This window comes from Salmo salar, chromosome ssa04 (genome assembly GCF_905237065.1).
Source record: "Salmo salar chromosome ssa04, Ssal_v3.1, whole genome shotgun sequence".
NCBI classification, from domain to species: Eukaryota; Metazoa; Chordata; class Actinopteri; order Salmoniformes; family Salmonidae; genus Salmo; species Salmo salar.
Window position 1 is genome coordinate 51,598,343 of NC_059445.1, and position 21,969 is coordinate 51,620,311.

Sequence of the window (21,969 nt, forward strand, 5' to 3'; positions counted from 1 at the left end):
TACATCAGTGTGTATGGAGGGATCTTCTTCCTGGTCTGCATTGCCGTGGACCGTTATGTTGCCGTAGTGCATCCTCTGATGACACCACCTTGCAGGCTGCGTGCAGCGGCTGCTGAGCGGAGGGATCTGGTGCGGCCCACCGCCACCAGCCCCGTCTTCTAGACCCGTCGTCCCAAAGCCAGCGCTCCTTTATCCTCGTGGCTCTGTGTCTGGTGCAGGGTGTCTTCCTGCTCTTCAGCGTGCTGCGCCAGCCTCGACACTGCTCCCGCTCGCAGCACCGCAGCCGCCAGCGCACCCTCACCCACTGGGTGCTGGGGGTCATCCTGCTCTGCTTCGTCCCCTACCACTTCAACCTGCTGGGCCACACCCTGACCCACGTGGGCCTGCTGCCCAGCTGAGTCCTGGCTTGGGCCACCAATGCTCTGCACCCAGTGGTGTTGTCCCTGGCCAGCGCCAAGCGCTGCCTCAACCCACTCATCTACTACTTCTCCTGCAGCCTGGTGCATAGGGAGCCCAACAGCAGCACAGGCAGCTGCCAGTGATGACCAATGCTGGGGCTGCCCCCAGAGAGATTGTCGATTCTATTACAGTACGATCTATAATCTATACATGCAGAAACAAGTCCCCCTGACATCAAAACCAAGCACTGCTCTGGTAGTACTGGCTTGGAGGTGTTAAACTGCTGATAGAAAGTGAATGCAACCTGGCCTTGAGTGCTGCAGTTATGTCATAATGTAACTATGTGGTGATAAGACTTGCTGTGTGTGACCTACCTCCCTCCAGGCAATGGTCTCCATGATGAGGTGTTCGCAGCGCTCCAGGTGCTTGACCATGTCTTTGCTCAGACTGGGCTCAGCCTTGATGAAGCTTTCGATGACCTTATAGAAGTCAAACGCTGTCAGCTGGAACACGTCCAGGATCCATGGGAAGCACAGGTCCGTCTCCACGGGAACGCCACCGTTGCTGTAGCCAGCGCTCTTGAAGGTGCTCCCTGATTGGAGGACAACAGAGGCAGTGAAATCATGACTCATAGCTCATCTGTGTTATATTGATTATGATGCTGTTTAGAAATGTTATTAAAAGGGAAGTAGTTACAACTAATGACAGACAGCATTGTAACATATATGCATGTTGCTAATTCTATTAAATACTATTAGAGTGTCCTATGAGAAGTGAGAATATGGAAATGAAAGGCTGGTAGAATAATCTATACATTCATCCAGACGACTGCATCCATTAGCAGTGAGTGAATGTGGCTTCTGAAGAATCTCACCACCATAGGTTGCCATGACGACCTCCAAAGCACAGGCCAGGAGCGAGGTGTGGAATGTGGAGTCATTGAGTAGTTTACTGGAATGGAAATCACATGATTTAGGTCAGGGAAATGGGCAGTACACTGCGGTATAAATTCTGCAGCTATATTATTCAAATGTTTGCTTGTTGAGAGTAATTTAAGAGCAAATCCTTTTAATTCTGGTGAGATGAGCACATTTTGTTCTCTTGCATACCTGAAATTCTGCACCGACAGCCTTTTCTCTTCCTATTTGGGAAAAATAGATTTTTCAGAATTTGTCAGACATTTCAGAAAATATGGAGGTAGAACCGAAATAGGAATAAGACCAGGTCATTTACCGATTTCAACATGGACTCCATGACTCTGTAATACAACCGGATGCCAAGGGTGAACCTCTGATGAAGAGAAGAGACATGAATGAGTTTATGACTACACAGTATCATATAGTTGTCTGCCTGCACTGTATCATGGGGTGAGTTTATGACTACAGTGTAATGTGCCTGCACTGTATCATGGGGTGTGGTGTATCAACCAAACATTATACACCAGTTTCACAAGGTGGCATGATTATTATTTCTGTCAGGTCTCAAAGTGGAAAAACCCCTCTGTATCAACAGTTTATACCACCCCCCCTTGTCTCAAGTAGTGCAATTCCTCTGTATAGTGTGCTGGATTTAAGCCAGGTGGTACCTGTTTGCCCAGCCCCACACAGCGTGGTCCCACAGCCTGACCAAACCTCTGGCTGAACAGGAGACCCAGACTCTCCACACGCTGCAACACCTCCTCTGTTGGGTCCACTGTGCAGTTCTGTCACAACAACAAGATGGGAAGGAGGAGAGCGTTAAAAGGGCAGGAACATGCCCCCAAAATGACTTGAGCGATATGATTCAATGGTACGGCAGGTGAGGTTGACCCTTAAACACAGGCGTGGTGAAACGTACCTTGAAATACACTGCCAGGTTGGCAGAGGGCTGGTCGCCAGAGGTGGTGAGATCAACCCTCAACTGCGCGATGGAGTTCATGGCAGCTCTGCAAAGACATGGGGTGAAACACACATGATTAATATAACGTTAGGACTCCACGAGACAGAAAGAGTTTAATCACCTGACATGCTGATTAGAATGGGCACACGCGTGCATCCACGGGCGCATGTTCATTTTGTCGATCCACAGACGCGATCAGGACACTGGTTGAAATATAAAAACAAACTCTAAACCAACTATCTTGCTAGCTAAGTTGTCCTGGAATGTAAATATTGAGTTGTTATTAAGATCTTTGGATCGTTGTAGAATTTGGACCCATTTTGAGTCACACAATTGTGTGTTCTCTACTCCGACAATTAATCCACAGATAAAAGGGGAAACCTAGTTCGTTTCTAGTGATCTCGCCTCCTTCAGTCTTCTTCTGTGGAGTTTTATGGCGGTTGGCAACCAACTTGAAGGTGCATTACCACTACCAACTGGACTGGAGTGTGGACCTCAGTTCATTTTCCAATCGCCAACAAGTTCTATTTTAGTGTCTGGCTATGCAGAGGCTCGTTGACGTGTGCGAGAAGTTTGGATGAAATGATTGAATAACTTGTACATTTATTTTGCAACGTGGCCAGCGTGTGACTTGTATACCTTTCTAGGGACACAAGATTTAACACTAATTTTTGAAAACCTGAAGTTAGAAGGAGTGTGAAATATCTACACAGGACTAAAATCCAAAGCCATGAACTGAGTCATTTGTGTGTGATTTTCAACCCCTGATCCTTCAGAGTGATTGACAGCGGTGTTGTTTTTTTCCCACCTTGTCGGCTCAGGGATTCGAACCAGCATCCTTTCGGTAACAACGCTCTAACCACAAGTGAAAACGCAAGAGCCACGTCAAAACAGATCTCTCCTTGTGGTATTCAGGGTCACGTGAACTGATACATATAGATTTACAGACTCAACGCACACCCATACAGGTAATCCCATTTATAAAGAGAAGAGGTGGAAGTAATAAAGAACCCATTTCATATCGCCAGGGTTTTTCTATCAATAGTTTCTGCTTAATACACAAGGCTTTGAGAAGGCAAAACTACCTACCAAACATCATAGGTAGGTAAGCCTTGTCTGAGCCAGAACAGCCCATAGGGCAAGGAGCTCCTTGTTCTGTAGTGTGAAGCGGTTGATGTGCAAGTACACCCCCCTGGACAGGACTCTCAAACATCATAGGAGTCAAAATCTGTTCGTCCAGGTGAACACGCTGTTCTAGCCAGTGGAGGTCAAAGTGGGCTCACCTGACAGGCGTCTGTGGGGGGATGAGAACAACATCTTCCGGCAGGTTCTTCCTTGGTGTCCTTTCCACCGGCATTCTGAGAGGAGAAGTGAGGGGACATTATAAAGTACTAGTTATAGCGAGACTTTCTTGGTCAGAGAAAATACTTCAACAATTATGTAAACATCATTACTTGTGGTTCTACTTACGGTTCTACTTTGGGAGTGAGAAGGGTCTCATCATTATCCAAGAACAGCCTACTGTCAAAGTCTCTACTCTTGAAGTAGAGCTCCTCATACTGCTTGCTGAGGTCAGTCGCCTGAAACGTCAACAGGAGGTCAAGACAGGCTCTGACATGAATTCAATAACATCATGGATATTCCAGGTAAGTTTCACAACTACACAGAAACTGCAGCATTTTAGTATAAAGGTATGGTTTTGTGTTGAGGGAGTGGAAAAGACCTCTACCATGATGACTTAGGCAGACTGCCACCATGAATCATATAAAACCCCATGACTGGAGACCATTCGTTATCGAGTCGTTTCGGCAAACCAACATCACACGTCAATGTAGCTACTGTCCTGGCAGAGATGGGATAAATAGCCTACTAAACCGCCATCTTTGTCAATCATTGTGACCGTTTCCTGGCTACTGGGGAAATAGTCCTGAATTAAAACAAATCGTTGTCAATTCAAAGTCAATATTAACCCCTATTTCTTCTCCATACGTGTCCCTGTAAAATACTGTCCTGAGATACCACATCTAATGAAAATCCAGCTGCCAAACATTGCAGTACAAACACATCCTGACAGAACAGCTTTCAGACACGCACACTGCCTGAAAAACACGGATCTGTTTTCCAATGGCTGTCATATAGTTATGAAATATGGTGGGGCTGCTAGAGATATTACTACTAGCAAATTGCCACTGATTATTGAACAGACACCATTGTTAGTGGACTTATTTTCTATATAACCTGGGTGATAGCAATAAGCTCCAGCATTTAATGTAGTGTGTGGTTCCTACCTGAGGAAGGTCCCGAGTCCCAGAGAGGCTCATGGAGTCCAGGAAAGCAGAGAAACTGGTCTGGTACACGCTCTTCACCTTGAACACAAATACAACAGACAACCAATGAAACCAATGAGATGACACCCAAACAAACACAGACTTCACAGCCATGTAAATGAACAGGCTGAACCACATCCATTCTGTGTAACAAAAATAACATCATACTCACATACACACACTAACAGCCAACGCGGCTGTCCCAAGTATAGAGACATTAAGCCATTTTATACACTGTGTACGGAAAGTATTCAGACCCTTTCACTTTCTCTACATTTTGTTAAGTTACAGCCTTATTCTAAAATTGATTAAATTGTTTTTCCCCCCTCATCAACACACAATACCCAATAAAGACAATGTTCCCAAAAAACAGAAATATCACATTTACATAAGTAGTCAGACCCTTTACTCAGTACTTTACTGAAGCACCTGTGGCAGCGATTACAGCCTTGAGTCTTCTTGGGTATGACGCTACAAGCTTGGCACACCTGTATTTGGGGAGTTCTCCCATTCTTCTCTGCAGATCCTCTCAAGCTGTATCAGGTTGGATGGGAGCGTCACTGCATAGCCATTTTCAGGTCACTCCAGGGATGTTCAATAGGGTTCAAGTCTGGGCTCTGGTTGGGCCACTCAAGGACTTTCAGAGACTTGTTCCTGAAGCCACTCCTGCGTTGTCGTGGCTGTGTGCTGAGGGTCGTTGTCCTGTTGGGAGATGAACCTTCACCAGTCTGAGGTCCTGAGCACTCTGGAGCAGGTTTTCGTCAAGGATCTCTGTACATTGCGCCATTCATCTTTCCCTCAATCCTGACTAGTCTCCCAGTCCCCGATGCTTAAAAACATCCCCACATCATGATGCTGCCACCACCATGCATCACCGTAGGGATGGTGGTAAGTTTCATCAAGACGTGACGCATGGCATTCAGGCCAAAGAGTTCAATCTTGGTTTCATGACCAGAGAATCGTGTTCCTCATGGTCAGAGTCCTTTAGGCAAACTCCAAGCGGGCTGTCATATGCCTTTTACTGAGGAGTGGCTTCCGCCTGGCCACTACCATAAAGGCCTGATTGGTGGAGTGCTGCAGAGATGGTTGTCCTTCTGGAAGGTTCTCCCATCTCCAGAGGAACTCTGTCAGAGTGACCATCGGATTCTTGGTCACCTCCCTAACCAAGGACCTTCTCTCCAGATTGCTCAGTTTGGCCAGCCTCTAGGAAGAGTCTTGGTGGTTCCAAACTTCTTACATTTAAGAATGTTGGAGCCCACTGTGTTCTTGGGGAACTTCAATGCTGCAGAAATATTTTGGTATCCTTCCCAAGATCTGTGCCTCGACACAATCCTGTCTCGGAGCTCTATGGACAACTCCGTCGACCTCATGGCTTGGTTTTTGCTCTGACATCCACTGTCAACTGTGGGACCTTATATAGACAGGTGTGTGCCTTTCCAAACCATGTCCAATCAAGTTGTAGAAACATCCCAAGGATGATCAATGGAAACATGGAATACTCATGTAAATAAGGTATTTCTGTTTTGTTGGAAATTTCCAAAGATTTCTAAAAAGCTGTTTTTGCTTTGTCATTATGGGGCATTGTCTGTAGATTGGATTAAATCAATTTCCCTCATTTTAGAATAAGGCTGTAACGTAACAAAATGTATAAAAAGTGAAGGGGTCTGAATATATTCCGAAGTCACTGTATTCTTCACATAGCTCACTCTAATACATCTACTACTGTACATATCATTCTTAGTATATCTTTCTGGTGTATATAAGCATAGATTACATTTGGATTACTGATACAGTTTTGTTTGGGTTAACTAAATTCACGCTGACATTCGTGATTTCTTGTTTCTACTTTTGATTATTATTACTATTTTATTACTTGTTTGACTGCACTGTTAGTAACAAGCATTTCGCTGCACCAGCTATAACATCTGCTAAACTGTGTATGAGACTAATAAACGTTTATTTGAAATTTTGTCCTTAAGTAGATTGGGTGTTTGTTTATTTGGATCCCCATTAACTTTTACAGATGCAGCAGCTATTCTTCCTGGGGTCCACAAGTAACAAAATATTGATACACTTAGACCAGGACAGTCACACACACACATAAAATGCAACAATATACAAACGAGGCAGGGCTCAAAAGTAGGACCAATACCATATATTTTGCTGTGCGACCAGGAGTTTTATTTTGGAAGCACTGTGATAACAATCTCCCAGATAATAGCTGTTGTAATAAAAGGCGTCGGTGTACCGTTGTTTCCAAGTGCCCAAGAGAAACAAGCGAGGGCAGATTCGTTAGCATCATAGTTGCGCCACTACTACAGCAAAAACGGCTTGCTTCTAGCCCGACAAGTTCATATGATCTGACCCATAATACCAACATTTGTATCTTCCTATAGCAGATCGCCGGGACCATTTTACTTTTGTGGGCAGTTCTAAAACCCTTGCGTCAACGTCGCTAACCATTCGTTTACACTTTTTTCAATGTTACCTTATTGGCTAGCTAGTTAACAACCTGGCAACTTCACCAGTATATAAAAATATTTGGGGACACCGAAAGAAAGGTATAGCTTCTTCTTCAGGAGATCAATGATCATAGCAATAAATAAATGACAGATCTCTTGCATGTCATCATCACAAATTTGATGTTTTTAAAGAGATTGTGCACAATTTAACATAATGCACCTCAATAGGAAAAGTGTTTTTACACAATTTAGAAACCTAATATTCCACAAATGACTTTGTAATTTCGATGAAAGGTATTCATATCAACATTTTAGCTTTTATTTTAAAAAACGAATGTATTTGATGTTACATATTAGTGTCTAGGGCACAACATGTGCATTAAAAGTAGTTAGAATTCATATAGGCCCAATATAGGTTGTTTCTCAAGCAATGTAAAAAATATTTGAAGTTGGGAGCACCAGTGCTACCAATATTTTTTTTTATTTAGAACCCTAAAGGGGTAGTGAATTTTGACGACTGGGGGACTGGGATCTAAAGCTACAACAAGCTGACAAGCCATGAGTGTAAAGGAGTCAAAACGTTGTGTGAACCTCTTCCACGCTGCAGTCGTTCTCTTTGCAGAGGCTCTCCAGGAGCTGCACATCCACCTCTGGCGGGGCTTGGCGGGGCTTGGCTTTGCTCTGATTGCGACGGGAGGTTCTTGTTGGGGGGCTCTGGGCTGTGCTGATGACCGATTCTGAGGGCAGGGGTTAAAAGGTTTGATTTTATAACCATTCATCTACAGAACGTATCAGACCTGTGGTAATATAACACACTGAACGCATGTGTTATGTTAAAAAGGTAACTTTCACTTTTTTTGTTGAGTAATGAGAGTGATAATATATTCATAGGGGCAGTTGACCGATGCAAATGTAAGAGCATGTCTATCCGAGGGCCTGAGGCTTGCAGTAGTTGAGGGAAAGGAGTCTGTCTTACGGTAATGTGGTTGCAGAAGGCTGGGCGGGCAACGCCTGATGAAGAACTCCAGAACACACACCATCAGATGGAAGGATATGACCAGGTCATCCTCCATCTGCAGAGCCCTTCCTGCAGACAGTAGACAACGCACATCAGGAGCAGTATCATAACATTGGACAGTCTTAACAGCGTCATGGGAGAAACAGACCGATGAACAGAAACCTGCTGTTTATCTCGCCAGAACTCTGAGTAGACATTGAGAGGGAAAACATAACAAGTGGAATATGGAAACCATCTCAGAGCCCTACATCTACAAACGTGTATGTTGTTCTTCGCCTTGGAAAAAAAACATTTACAACGTTAGTGATCAACAAGTGCTGACCCACCCTTAGCCAAAAGGAACATTGTCCAGCAGCTCCGCAGGATTTCTTTCCCCCTGGAACAGAGAACATTATTGACATTACACTACATGTTTGGAGCAAACTCCCCAATATCAACATTGGCCCTCATTTACTATTGGATAAACGGGACTGAGTGAAGACATGGTTTAAAAGATGGCAATGATCAGCATTGTGGCAGAGATTATCATTCAAATTAGTGGTATTTCTGTACTTTATATTCACTTACTTTGCTTCTGAGTCCTCTGCATAGATTGTGCTGCATGTCCTGAAGCAAGATACGTGGTGATAAATATTGCACTTCAAATACAATGTGGGCACATAATTACATAACTAAACAGCTCAAATTCAGGTTGTGTACTCTGCAGTTTGCATGTTTGTGAAAATCTAAAGTTGGATAACAATAAAAGCTGACAAAAGGGTCCAGAGAAACTACACTGCCATCTAGAGGTACAGCACAGTTAGACATCAAAACTAGCCATTAGGAAACATGACGTTACGATACACCCACGCACTTCTCAAACCTCTGGTAGAGTGCCCGGGACACGTCATACTTCTTCTCCAGTCGTGTCACTGCTGAGTTCACCTTGGTGCTGATGGTGTCCAGGTTCACATCCATCTTCTTCAGCAGGCCCAGGAACTGCTTCACACTGCACACAAGAGGACACACGAAACTGCTAGAACTGCATCTCATTGTAAACAAGAATTGGAATGTGTTCACTTGGCCGAACACCTGTTATGTTTGCGTTAAGGCCTGAACTTTCAATAGGGAGATTTGGGCTGATGTATGCATTCCTTATTATAAACAGAGGCAGGCACGTGCACAGATAGGGCTCTACCGGAGCAGAGCACATGCCCCTTTGCCCTTCCAGTCTCCAAAGTTCCCTTTAGGGTGGTAGTACAATACACCCCCCCCCCCAAAATGTGTTTATATAAATGGTTTGTCATTGTTGGTGTCGTAGCCCACTGTCTGCAAGTAATCATGACGTCGTCAAGTTCGCCATCCCCCACCTTGTCCATCGGTTGATCTGTCCTGTACGGAGCTCGCACACCCGGTTATGCCCGTTTTCCAGTCTGTCTCCCGGTATCCAAACATGCATGGCTTGAGAGATGCGGTCACCAGGCAAGTCCCTGTGGCTAGCTAACTAGTTTAAATATCCACAATACTGCCACAGCAGCATAACATTTAATTAACGCTTGATATACTTGATTTAGCCTACATCGTCAATATCCGGCCAGTTTGTCTAATGCACGCAGCATAAAGAGGCAGAAAAACAGAAGAGCGGCTGCATCAACAACTCCATGGTTCGTGGGAAACGAGCAGGAATAGGCTTTTGTAGGCTAAAGTTCAAGCTGTCTTTCAATGGTGCAACTGCTGTCGGCATCGAAAGATTATCCAATTTCAATAAAGGTTCTGAGGTAAGGACAACAGCAGTAAAGCCTTCGGGCAATACAGATTTACATTATTGATATAGCTACAAAGCGCATTTATGTGAATCACACTGCTGTTCTCTCATTTAGCTATATGCGCCTTACAGATTGTAGTTATGGATGGCTGTTCACAAATGTACGTGTATTTTAACCCAATAATAATTGAAGAAGTTTAAGCTGCCTAGCAATCCTTGTTTTTGCAACCAGGACAGCCAGTGAAAAATGCACTCTTGTACCACCTGCATAGTGCGGATCCCAGCCTATAGAATAAAAGTTTGAGGACGTTCTCTTTTTGTTCTCCATACTGTCAAAAACTGGCTTCATTTAAGAAGACCACGAGTGGGGCTTTTATTTATTATCTAATTTATGCAACAACAAAAAAGTCCATAGGCCTAACAGACATATGCTCAAACGCACACTTTTGATTATCTAAATATCAAAATGTCACCAACAAAAACAATCAATATACCTATAGCTAATGCAGCATATGGCATACATATTTCACATGCAAATAGCACTTTTCAGTAGTGCTCAAAGCGTACCATTCCGAAAGCAGAATTTATTTTTCAACTCAAAGCAATGAGTCCAATCAGTCGTTCATGACAACAAAATCAAGAACAGAGTACGCTAACAAGTCCTTCGTTTTTGGGTTATGCTCAGGTAAAACAATTTATAATTCCATATTTCAAATTCCTATTCTTGAAGATCAAGGGGTATTAAATGAATTGTAATGACTGTAAATCGGACAGATTTTGGTTAATAATGTAAAGATATAGCCTAACTGTATTATTATCTGTAGTAGAAAGCAATGAGTTAGAAGAAGCCTATGTACATAACCAACCCATAAATTAAAATGGAACATCCAATGATGGCCATTATGTAAACTTTAATATTGATTTATCCTGCAATAGATGTCGTTCAATTGGTAATATTCATTTTTTGTCTTCTTCTAATGCCCTTAAGGGGAAAGTCATCTGAAAGTAATTTAAAGTAATCAGATTGTTACTGAGTTTGAGTAATCCAAGTTGTTACTGATTACAATTTTGGACAGGTAACTAGTAAATGTAAAGGATTACATTTAGAAAGTAATCTACCCAACCCGGCCAGTGAGTAAGCGACTCAAAAGAGTGTTGCCAGGGGAAAACATCAACTGATCTGGGAACTGACAAAGTCCCTACTGGAACGCTTGAATCTAGTACTTACTTCAGATCCACTGCCTTCAGGATTTGAGTAAAGGTAAAACTTGCAACTTCCAAGTCTATCACAGCCACAAACAGACAAGCAGCCCAAAGCCTTTTTTGAGTGTCCTGTGTCGACAGAGAGAAGAAAAACAATGTATTGTCAGTCTGTGTGAATAGCCTTGAATACAGTTTATTTCAGAGACAAAGAGTTATGGTTCAGTTGTTTATTCACTATAATCTTTTCATCATCAGAGCAGACAGAAAGGGTATCAGTTGATAAAACACATTGTATAGTCTACTAGTAACTTGGAGACAATGGGTGGATACGTACAAGAACTTTGTCCACTGAGGCCTGAACTGCCTTCCATATTGTCCAAGCACGATCACACACCGCATCTGTCACCTGGAGACTCTGACACAGAGTCATAAAGTCTGCATCCTTCTCTTGGTGCCTGACCATTCAAAAAAAGAAAAAAGTCAGACATTTAGATTAACCATACTTAGTTTGGACATGGTGCACTCAGAATAGTAACAAAATCACTTTTGACAGTCATGATTTGTGAGGGAGGCAATAAGTACATGTAGTTTTTGATGTAGAATTAGTTAGTGTGCTTTGTCATTGTCTTGCTACATCCATTTTTGGACTTATAAATGAATGATATATACCCATTGATTCTTAAAGAATATAACGTATACATGCCTCATGTGCTTAGTTCAATTGTTGCACTCCATCAGAACCCCAAATATAAGCTTGTTTTCCTCCAATGTTTATAAATAACGTAAATGTAAACAAACGATATAGCCTCGAAACATGCTTAAAACTATACTATTGATATCATGGATGTTCAGTCCTTACATCCATAGCTGTTTATGAATATGAGAGCAAATATATTTTCTGTCCCATCCCTCATCTTTTTACCAAAACAGAGGCAAGGGGTTCCCCTTTGTTATTGTTTCAACTACGGACTCTAGCTTTAACACCATCATTCTAACACTCAATGGTAGGCCTTGTAATTCAGACCCAAATGTTACGGAGTCCATTCTTACTAACTAACGTTAAACACGATTTCTGAAGTGGGAAATAATATCTATGAACTGTGATCAAATGGACTGGAGTCATTTCAGTAGGGGCTCTATGAAAGTTCTGTCCCCATTAGTGAAAGTGATGACTGTTGTGAGATGGCTAAAGTAGCTAGTTAACTCATTTGGCAAGATGCTTTGCTAGCTACTTGAACACATTTGTTTTCGAATCTAGCTATATAGCTACCTACAATGGCTAACTAGCAGGGAAATAACAGCTTGATGTTACTAAACTTAAAAAGTAAACTTGTAACAAATAAGACAACGGGCATGTCACATATTCCCAAATAATAGCTAGCTAGCTACTGATTGATAACTAGTTAGCATGTTTTCCCAGCTGTTCGTCTTGACTTGTTTTCGTGGGGGGATGTTGTTGGTAACGTTACGTTAGCTAGCAAAGTTAGCAAACGATCGTTTTACGGAAAGAAAATAACGTTATATTGTAGTCAGTAACATAACCGGGTACGTTATATGTTAACAATTATCTTGTTAAATACGATGGAAGGACGGGCTGCTTACTTTTCAATTGATAAATCTGGATTCTCCTTGTCCGGGGAGGCGTTTTTTATGTTGGGCTTCATTTCCTTGTTCTGTGCTGCTCCAGAGTTGCGTTTTTTGGGAGGCATCTTTGTGGGTTATCAGATTATTAAACCTAAATTATTAAAATGTATCCGTTTTATATTTTATAGCCTTTTTAATAGTTTACTTCGTTTATATCCCAATTTGGTCCCGAACAAACCCCGGTTTTTACTTGTCAGCTTCCTGAAATCCTACTACGGATTCAGGTCTTCGAGTCTCAGAAGAAAGAAACCGCGGGAAAATGTCGCATACGTGACATCCGCCAGACGTCATCTCCGCGCCAATCTGACATTCGTCTTTGGCGCCATCTGTGTGTAGGCCAAATGTACCACCACCAGAGCAATTTATACATTGTGCCAGGGACGAGCTACCTTGTATTGGGGCAAAATAAATGTCTTAGTTAAAACTACACAAAATAATTATGTTTAAGAGACCCCAAACATGTTGTGCTGCTGCCATGCTCTTTATGTAGTGGGTGTCTCTCTTGTCATGATGTGTGTTTTGTCCTATGTTCTTATCTGACTTGCATAGTTAAATAAAGGTTCAAATAAAAAAAATAGATCTCTGTAGTCAAAGTTTCACCTAGCTATACAGTCAAGACAGATCTGCCCTCTGTGTATACCCACCATCAGCACTAAAACATGACAAAAACAGATGTATAGTAGCCTAATATTAAAATTATATAGGTTTTATTCCTTTGCACTGCTAGTCCTCTGGTGAGCTACAGATCAGAAAGGAGATGAGATGAAGACCACACACAGTGATTCTCGTCCTATAGCACGTCTCTTTGTTAGCGGACACTGAAACAGCCCTGCACCACTACATTTGTCCTCTCAGGAAGAAAAACACAGGGTGTAATCATTAGACCAAAACGTTTTGCAACGGAAACAATTTATTTCAAATGGAAAATGTAGCCTAACGGTTAATAGCATTGGGCCAGTAACTGAAAGGTCACTGGTTTGAATCCCTGAGCTGACTTGGTGAAAAATCTGTTCATGTACCCTTGAGCAAAGCTGTAAGTCGCTCTGGATAAGAGCGTAGACTAAAATGTTTTGCAGTAAAAAGTCGTTTCTATTGGAGCAATTCCAGTAGGTCCCTCCCCGTTTCATTCTGTTTAGTTCCTAGTGAATACACCCGTGGTCTCTGTGTATACATGCTGCAGCCATGGCCTTTAGGCTATATACACACTCTAGCAAAATTGCAAATAGACAATGTAAAAGGTATTTTTAAAGCATAAATAAAACCACCAATTCACATTGTCCTGAAGGACAATCCAATAATTTTAAAAACAAAGACTACTTAGAAAATGTATCTTTAAAGTGTCAGTATAGCAAATGGCAAAATGGTATCCTTCTGGCTGGCAGGGTATGATGCCTGGACAGTGACATCCTTCCTTTGTCTCTTCATACAAAGTTCTGCAGGTGATGATATACTCTTCACCTCCACCAGTGAGGAAGGGTCATGCCTCTGTCCCATTTTCCCAGGCTATAGCTGTGAAATCCACCTCGGTAAGGTTGACAGTGTCTCGGTCTGTTAGGTTTACTGTGAACGGTGCCTCCATCCTCTCTGGCTCTACTCGTTCCTCTCCTCCTCCACTGTTGTTCAAGTTGTTCCCCCTCCAGGAATTTAGAGGTCGAATGGATTTCTTAAAACGCTGAATGGAGAGAGAAAGATTAATAAAGAGATTTTTAAACTGAATGGCATGTGACTGTTTATTTTCATAACTGATGTAACCCTTAAATTATTTGCACACTGGAAGCCTTTAACCTATCAAGAGTTTAATGTGTTCTTAGTGTGGCTTCAGTATTCAAGTCATTTCAATACAGCTTTATTTGTCCCCTTAGGGCAATTCCTATAGCCATGTAACATGGCTTGTGTAATGACAGACAGGGGGAAATGGGGCGGACAGTACTGACGGCTTTCAGTGTCCCAGACTCCTTGCTGATGGCCACGATGGCCCAGATGGGGATCTGCAGACAGCAGGTGGCGCCCATGCACACGCCCAGTGCCTTGCCCCAGCGAGGATACACATAGGCACCATACTGCAGCGGGGTGTTGTACATCTCAATGAAGATATAGGTCAGAATGAACTGGATGGACAGGGACACAGAAACAGAGGGGCATGTGAAACAAAGGCAACAGAAATAAAAGCATCTACACTAAGAAAGTTTAACAGCAACCATGAAATCAAAGCAGTGATCAAAAACTCACAGTAGCTTTGGAGAGATAGACCAACACCCAGACAGACGCAGCAGAGTGCGGCTGAGCATGCCCAGACTCTTAAACAGACGTCTGTATGATAATCCAGGCAGAGCCTCTATGGTATTATCCATTCCCTCTTTCTGGCTCAGTACACGTGGTTAGTTCACTCATTTATGTTTCTATTCAACAGCTACTACATACCTTTTATTCAAATACACATATCAGACATACTGTGCATACATGAGAGGTGACTGAAAATAAACCCATAGAGAACACAGCCGGGGGAAAAGGGGATAGAATGACAGTCTCTTTAAATTATTCACCACTGTCAGGGTGCAACAAAGGGTGGATTTTAGACAGAGGGATGCTTTTTTAGAGACATAATGTAAAGGTAGAGGGTCTGACTCACCAGTAGGAGAAATGGGGTGCAGAATACCCAGCATGCTTTGAAGTAGAGCAGCACTTTGCTGCACCAGGGAGGACAGAGACAGATCATGTCAATGATGTCCTGGCAAAACTGGTTCACTCCTGTGAATGTTACAGAATGCAGACACACATGCATGCTTATTAGTCAAAGTATCTGAAGACACTATTGACATACAGTAAGTGTGTGGCATGTCTGAATAGTGGTTAGTATGTTTAGTTAGTATGTGGAATGTAGCATGTAGGGTATGGAGCTAGAGTTGCATGGTGATGTGTACCATAGAAGAAGGAGATGCCAATGCACATGAAGAGGGTGATGATGATGAGGCCGAAGCTAGTGGCGAAGGAGTCGATGAGGGTGAACCAGTAAATCCCTCCCTATGGAGAGACAGATATCAGTACACACACACACACACACACACACACACACAAACTCACATCAGTGATCAACAGCAGTCCCATTAGATAGAAGCCGAAACACAGCAGTCCCAGGAACAGAGACTTCTGCTTCATGTTAGCTCTGAGCTGTGGGAACTCATCCAGCACGGCCGTGGTGATACCCTCCATGTTACCAAACTACAGAGAGAAAACAGGGCCAGAAAGATGTTAGATGTATATGTTTGGTTAGTTCAAAGAGCTGGGGGTTCAATACAGAACAAGGCTGTGGTTTACCAAAGTGTCGACCCCCAGCATGAAAAGCATGAGGAAGAAGAGGATGGACCAGAACACCGAGCCTGGCAGTAGAGCAAGGGCTTCTGGGTACGCCACAAACGCCAAACCAGGACCTGGAGTAAGAACAATAATGAGCTTATTTTTGCCATGAAATAGCTTTTTAGTGCCATGATAATAACTGGATATATTGTGATGACCATGTCATAACCGTAACAGAAATGTGCTTCGACATCTGCATTGCTTGCTGTTTGGGGTTCAATGCTGGGCTTCTGTATAGCACTTTATGACATCGGCTGATGTAAAAACGGCTTTAAAAATACATTTGATTGATTGATTGTTAATACAAGAGGAGAGACTGGCTCATCGAGTGCTACCTGTATCTGCCACCTCGCCAACAGGCACTCCCTTCCTCCAAGCCATGTGACCCAGGATTGAGAATATGGCGAAGCCCGCAAAGAAGCTGGTGCTGCAGTTCCCTATGGTGATGACCAGACAGTCCCTGAAAGCAACACAATGTTCAATAGACTCCATTTCCCAGCATGCCTGTAGCCTCAGAGAGAACAGTAGTAGAGTACAGTACAACTGACCTGATGACATTGTTGTCAAACTTATTGTAGGAGGCCATGGAGAGCAGCCCCCCAACACCAATCCCCAACGAGTAGAAGACCTGTGAGGCAGCATCGTTCCACACCTACAAGGTGAACGGGACAGTTAAGACATGCTGTCTACTTTGTTGGCCAGCACCAAGGGCCTTGACACTCATCATTACAGGTAGACACATACACACAAAAACAAACTAACTTGACTTTACTCTAGAGATTCTACCAGCCTGTCTCCACTAGGGGATGTAGTTTACCTGTGCACTGGCCAGCCGGCCCCAGTCAGGGGTGAGGTAGAAGGCCACACCCTGAAGTGACCCCTCCAGTGTAGCACCCCTTATGATCAAAACAATCAGCACGAAGTACGGGAACGTCGCAGTCACATAAACCACCTACAAAGTTAGAGTAACAGCTCTTAAGTACATAGCAACACCAAGCGCAAGGATGTGTGTTTTGAGGGCATGTTTGCGTAACATGAGTATGTCTGTGTTTAAAGGTGTGTGTGTATTCTGATGACGTGTGTGTTATATCACCTTGCCAGAGCTGCGGATGCCCTTGAGCATGCAAAAGAAGATGATGACCCAGGCAGCCAGGAGGCAGAGAGCCAGGGGCCACCTGACAGGACCAGGGTCATGGAGGCCCTTACTGTTCACCACACCCAGAACACGCTCACTGGAACACAACACACCGAGCAAACACACACTCACACAGAGTATTCAGACCTCTAGCCAAAACTAGTTGGATAGACCCAGCAAACAGAGACATTATGAACAGGAGATAGATGTTACATCATATAGTGAAGTCAGCTCATCTCCTTAAGGACATGAACACATACAGCACAGTGTAAACCCAGCACAGACTTTTTGAAGGACAACATTTCAGGCATTTCATGGTCGTCAATATTTCAATACAGTTGAGGGCCAGCATGACGCTAATTCCCCCATGATAAACCAATCCTAATCTGAATTCAATCATGCAAAGGACATTCAATCATTTTTAGTGAAAAACACTCTACAGTGGTGGAAGAGCCCTTACTTCCAGAAGACCTCTGAGGGGCTGAGGGCTCTGCCAGAGGAGCTGTTCACAGTGGCGTTTCCACAGAGGTAAGCATTGGCTGGGGCATCACAGGACCAGGGCAGGGGGCTCTGGAAAGAGCTGCCCAGGTAGTAGAAGGTCCAGGCTAAGATCACGTTGTAGTAGAGGCACACCAGCATAGACACACAAAGCATCCCAATGCCAATGCCTATAAAGAGACACACAGGCAGATTGATGTGTGTAGTCCAGATGAGGGAGCTTTTGATGTTGGAGAACATAAGACTAGCCTCAATCAGTGTTGGTGGACAATTATGGAGTGTTGGGAGGACAATGGAGGCATGGGGGTCATGGGGGTTTACCTTTAAGGAGGGGGCAGCACTTCCACACTGTGATTGGTCCAGCAGCTCCATACTGGCCTAGACTTAGCTCCATGAGAAAGAGGGGGACACCGGTGAAGAAGAGCATGATGAAGTAGGGGATGAGGAACACACCTGGGGACAGAGGAGGCCACAGGTCAAACAGGAAACGGGATAATACAAGAGGCGACATCCCTCATTAATTTGATTGTTATAACACTGAGCTGCTAGCTACACGGATACATGGCATGTAAGGGTATGTCCTACAAACAGCGCTATGGCTATATAATCACTTACTACATCTGGAAAGCTGCCAGCCAGCAGAGGGTTTTTCTATCCCTCAACTATTGAAGTCTCAGCATGTGCTAGCTTCACATGGGGAGCTGAAGTTTGTGTACTATAGTTTTGAATGAACCATTCAGTAGACTGTCTTAAGGTGTGTTTTTCTGTGCACAGGTGTGTGTTGGCTTTCTAGCACCACTGGCTGCCTGTGATTGCGTGGCTTTGGTTTCAGCTCTCAGATGAACTCTGCAGCACAACCCACAGAGGGGAGAGGACAGTGCAGACCTGAAGGCCACGGTAACATAATACACATCCATTTCAATGCAGTAATACAGCTTCATTCATACTTAGAGTTTGAGGGGCAGTGTGAAGTGTATGAGGGCTAAAAGCCAGCTTGGCTGTGGGTTACTTACCTCCTCCATTGCGGTAGCAGAGGTAGGGAAACCTCCACACATTCCCCAGTCCCACACAGTAGCCGATACAGGACAGCAGAAACTCATACTTCCCACCCCACTGCTCTCTTGGGAGAATACGTGGGTCTGGTGGGGGTGCAGGGGATGGGGGGCGGGAATCAAACTGTGGCTGGGATGAGGGATTGGTGACATCATGAGCTAAATTAAACCCATTCAGCTGTGCTGGACTCTAGAACAGATATAACACATTCAAAACTGTCAGACAGATCCTCTATCAGAATAACCTATAACGATGTCATGACTTAATGTTGAAAAGTTGGATTCCATGTCACAAGTGAAGTACTCCCCTTTATTTTAACTTGTATGAGACACTGGGACTGCACATTGTTTAAGGTGAACACAGTCAGTGACAATGGTAGGCATAGCTATGGAGTCCAGGTTGATAGATATGGGTGTGGTTCACACATCAGGAAATATGACATTGTCATGCAGTCTTTGTAAACCATTGCGTGTGACCTCTAGAGCTGTGTCACTGTTGTGCCATCCAGTGCAATTGGTGCAAGCACTCATTCTCCTTCCTCCCCTGCAAGGCAAACAATTTAACTCACAACAAAATAGGAACTATTGCCTCTATTTGTGTGCGTTGTCAGTGGACCAGTCGGCTAAACAGACAGAAAAGAGAAGAACTAAGGAGACCAAGAGGACGGAGGTCAGGTGAAAATGTCAGTTCAGTTTTGAGAACTGCCATTCATTTGATTTAGGCCACTACCATCCGCCTGCCTCATCATCATCATCATCATGACACATTGTAAGTCATAAAAGGGGTAGAAAGAGTAGTTGTTATACAGGTAGTTGTTATACAATGGGCTACAATAGGTTATGCAAAACAAACAATGAAATGAGAACAATGGGATGGATTGATGTTAAGTCTGTATCAACTGAAATGTTGATAGTCTTAAAACTTTGATTATGTCTTTGAAATAAACATTGAGAGGTTTATACCCAACGTAGTTTTATATTGGATATTTGAACACAGCATGCCATGACTATGAAGATGGTATATTCTGAATCAGGGAAGGCTGGACAAAACCCACAGCTTTAAAAACGTGCCATGACAATGACAATTATATACAGAATTGTCATTGTCATGGCACACTTTGTGTAAGAGCTATTGAAGATTGAACCCCCCTCCCGTCCAAAAACAAAATCAGAATTTCCAAAAACCAAAAGCCATGGATTTATAATCCATCCTCCCCCGATTCAGAATATATCATTTTCATAGTCATGGCACGTTTTGTGTAAGAGCTATTAAAGATTGAAATCCTCCCCCCAAAAAGAAAATCTAATTTGAACAAAAATAGCTGTGAATCTTTGTCCATCTTGTTCCGATTCAGAATTGATCAATTTCATTATTCGAATACACCATCTTCATAGTCATGGTATGCTTGGTTCAATAGTTATCAAGGAGAGAAAACCGAATATCCAGTACAAAACGAATTTTACTGAGGTGACAATGGTGACCTATAGGCTAGTAGGGTGTTGCACTTTCCACTACATCGGATGTCAGAGGAATGAGGACAGACGGGTTAGGTTACTTTATAGAACTACAAATACAAAGAACGATGGTTCCATTCGTTTTCCATAAATTCCAAAACAATCCAATATTCACAAAGAGGTGAAATTAGACCTTTTAACGACGTTTAAAAAGTTCATATTAACTAACAACAGGTTGTTTTCTTGCTTACCTCTTGTTGATGTGTTGATTTTTTCTCTGTAATGTTCCCAGGTGCCGTTTTTGTCTGCTCGCTCGGCATTTTCCCGGGGAGAGATTCACTTGGTTTCTTTGGATGTTCGATACATTGTTCAGATTAAAGTTAATGGTAATATATTCGTGCTTTGACGGAAATGTTCGTCAGTGATGATTGAAATCGGCACTTTTGGTAATGACCGGGAAATTACAGTAGAGCGCAGGTGCAGTCACTGAGGGGATTCGATTAATCTGGCTCGGGCGCCCGTTAGTCGTGTTTTACACCGGGTGAAGCTTGATTGCATTCGTTTTGGAACCGAGCTGCCTCCCGGGTGTGAGCCCGTTCAAAGCCCACAGCGAAATTGGCCCAAAACAAAAGTGACATAATTAAGCACGTGGAGTAACGAGTAGGATTCTGTATTTTCACATGTAAAAGTGATTGCTTTTGATAAAAACGCTTTATCCGCCTTCCCAGTTAAAATTTGTTTGAAAATTCAAACATATATTTTATGGAAAAGAGATGTATGTTTCTGGATGATGCACCATACTGCCTTGTTGACAACATGATAGAGCTGCGCAGATTACTGTTCATTTGAGAAGGGCGCTCCTGTCTCACTGCTTTTGCCCGGTCACGTCATCGGCCCCGCAGTTCAGCATAATCGAATCCGCCCATTGAACAAAGGGGGGAAAACACGCCCTCTTTTTAAAACACCTTTACAGTTGGTAAACCACACCCTTTCTACAACTGCACCCCTTCACAAATGTTTTTGCCTACTGTATCTGTCTGTCTGTCTCAATCTATTTTCATCAGGTTATTGAGCAGCTACAGCACGTCTAATCAAACCCTGCTTCTTCAAAGACTGTCTTTTTTTCTATTCCGAGAAAGCGTTGCTCAGAGCATCAGTAGAGGAAACCAACTGCAACAGCAGGAAATTGCAGCCGTTGCTATTTCTATGAAATGAGAAACCACATAGATCCCCTGTTTTGTTGCATGGCCAAGAAGATGGAATTGTGTATGTAACATGCAATATGATAATAGGCTACATGGTGATCTATAAAAAAAAAATCAAACAGCAGACCGTATGAACAAAGTGGCTAAACGAGGAAAAAATAGGTAATGCCTTTATTTGTATGGCATCTTGGCTTGCTATGGTCCATGGACATAACTTCAAATCAAATCAAGCTTTGTTTATACAGCACATTTTAGACACTGAATGCAACGTAATGTGCTTTACAGGGAAAAAAACTAATAAAAAACAATGAAAATAAAAGCTAAAATATTTACTACACAACAAACATAACATAAAAAACTAAAGAATGACAAATTGAACAGCTAAAACCACTCCAAGGAAAAGCAAAGCCAAAAACATGTGTTTTAAGATCACTTTAGATTATGTCCACAGTTTCAGCTCCCCTCAGGTTCTCTGGCAGGCTATTCCAGAGGCTGGGGGCATAGTAACTAAAGGCTGCATCTCCTTGCCTCTTGGTCCTAGGCTTTGGGATGGTTAAAAGGCCAGTGCCAGAAGACCTGTGGAACCTATTGGGTA

General features: G+C 43.1%; 2 protein-coding genes across 3 annotated transcripts in view; both read right to left on the minus strand.

Annotated features, from left to right (window-relative positions):
• Positions 1-12,939, minus strand: part of rb1 (retinoblastoma 1) — a 37,168-nt gene extending 24,229 nt beyond the window's left edge. Inside the window, exons 1-17 of one of the 2 annotated variants that reach the window (XM_014196605.2) lie at positions 12,634-12,939; positions 11,366-11,486; positions 11,057-11,160; positions 8,947-9,072; positions 8,652-8,690; positions 8,411-8,460; positions 8,043-8,153; positions 7,658-7,803; positions 4,566-4,643; positions 3,748-3,857; positions 3,561-3,635; positions 2,236-2,323; positions 1,985-2,101; positions 1,633-1,689; positions 1,509-1,540; positions 1,274-1,350; positions 774-991 (exon numbers count right to left, since the gene is read on the minus strand). In XM_014196605.2, coding sequence (XP_014052080.1) covers positions 774-991; positions 1,274-1,350; positions 1,509-1,540; positions 1,633-1,689; positions 1,985-2,101; positions 2,236-2,323; positions 3,561-3,635; positions 3,748-3,857; positions 4,566-4,643; positions 7,658-7,803; positions 8,043-8,153; positions 8,411-8,460; positions 8,652-8,690; positions 8,947-9,072; positions 11,057-11,160; positions 11,366-11,486; positions 12,634-12,740 — 1,656 coding nt within the window. In that variant the 5' untranslated portion in view covers positions 12,741-12,939. 2 annotated transcript variants of the gene reach the window in all.
• A 628-nt stretch (positions 12,940-13,567) lies between these two features.
• On the minus strand, positions 13,568-20,604 carry slc6a7 (solute carrier family 6 member 7). The gene is made up of 14 exons (NM_001173857.1): positions 20,421-20,604; positions 18,676-18,904; positions 17,984-18,115; positions 17,625-17,832; positions 17,123-17,261; positions 16,847-16,981; positions 16,578-16,681; positions 16,365-16,489; positions 15,991-16,103; positions 15,757-15,894; positions 15,597-15,696; positions 15,305-15,423; positions 14,610-14,783; positions 13,568-14,347 (listed from the first exon to the last, which is right to left on the minus strand). Exons 1-14 carry the CDS (start codon positions 20,487-20,489, stop codon positions 14,153-14,155), a joined length of 1,980 nt encoding a protein of 659 aa, NP_001167328.1. The 5' UTR covers positions 20,490-20,604; the 3' UTR covers positions 13,568-14,152.
• Between the last annotated feature and the right edge of the window lie 1,365 nt (positions 20,605-21,969).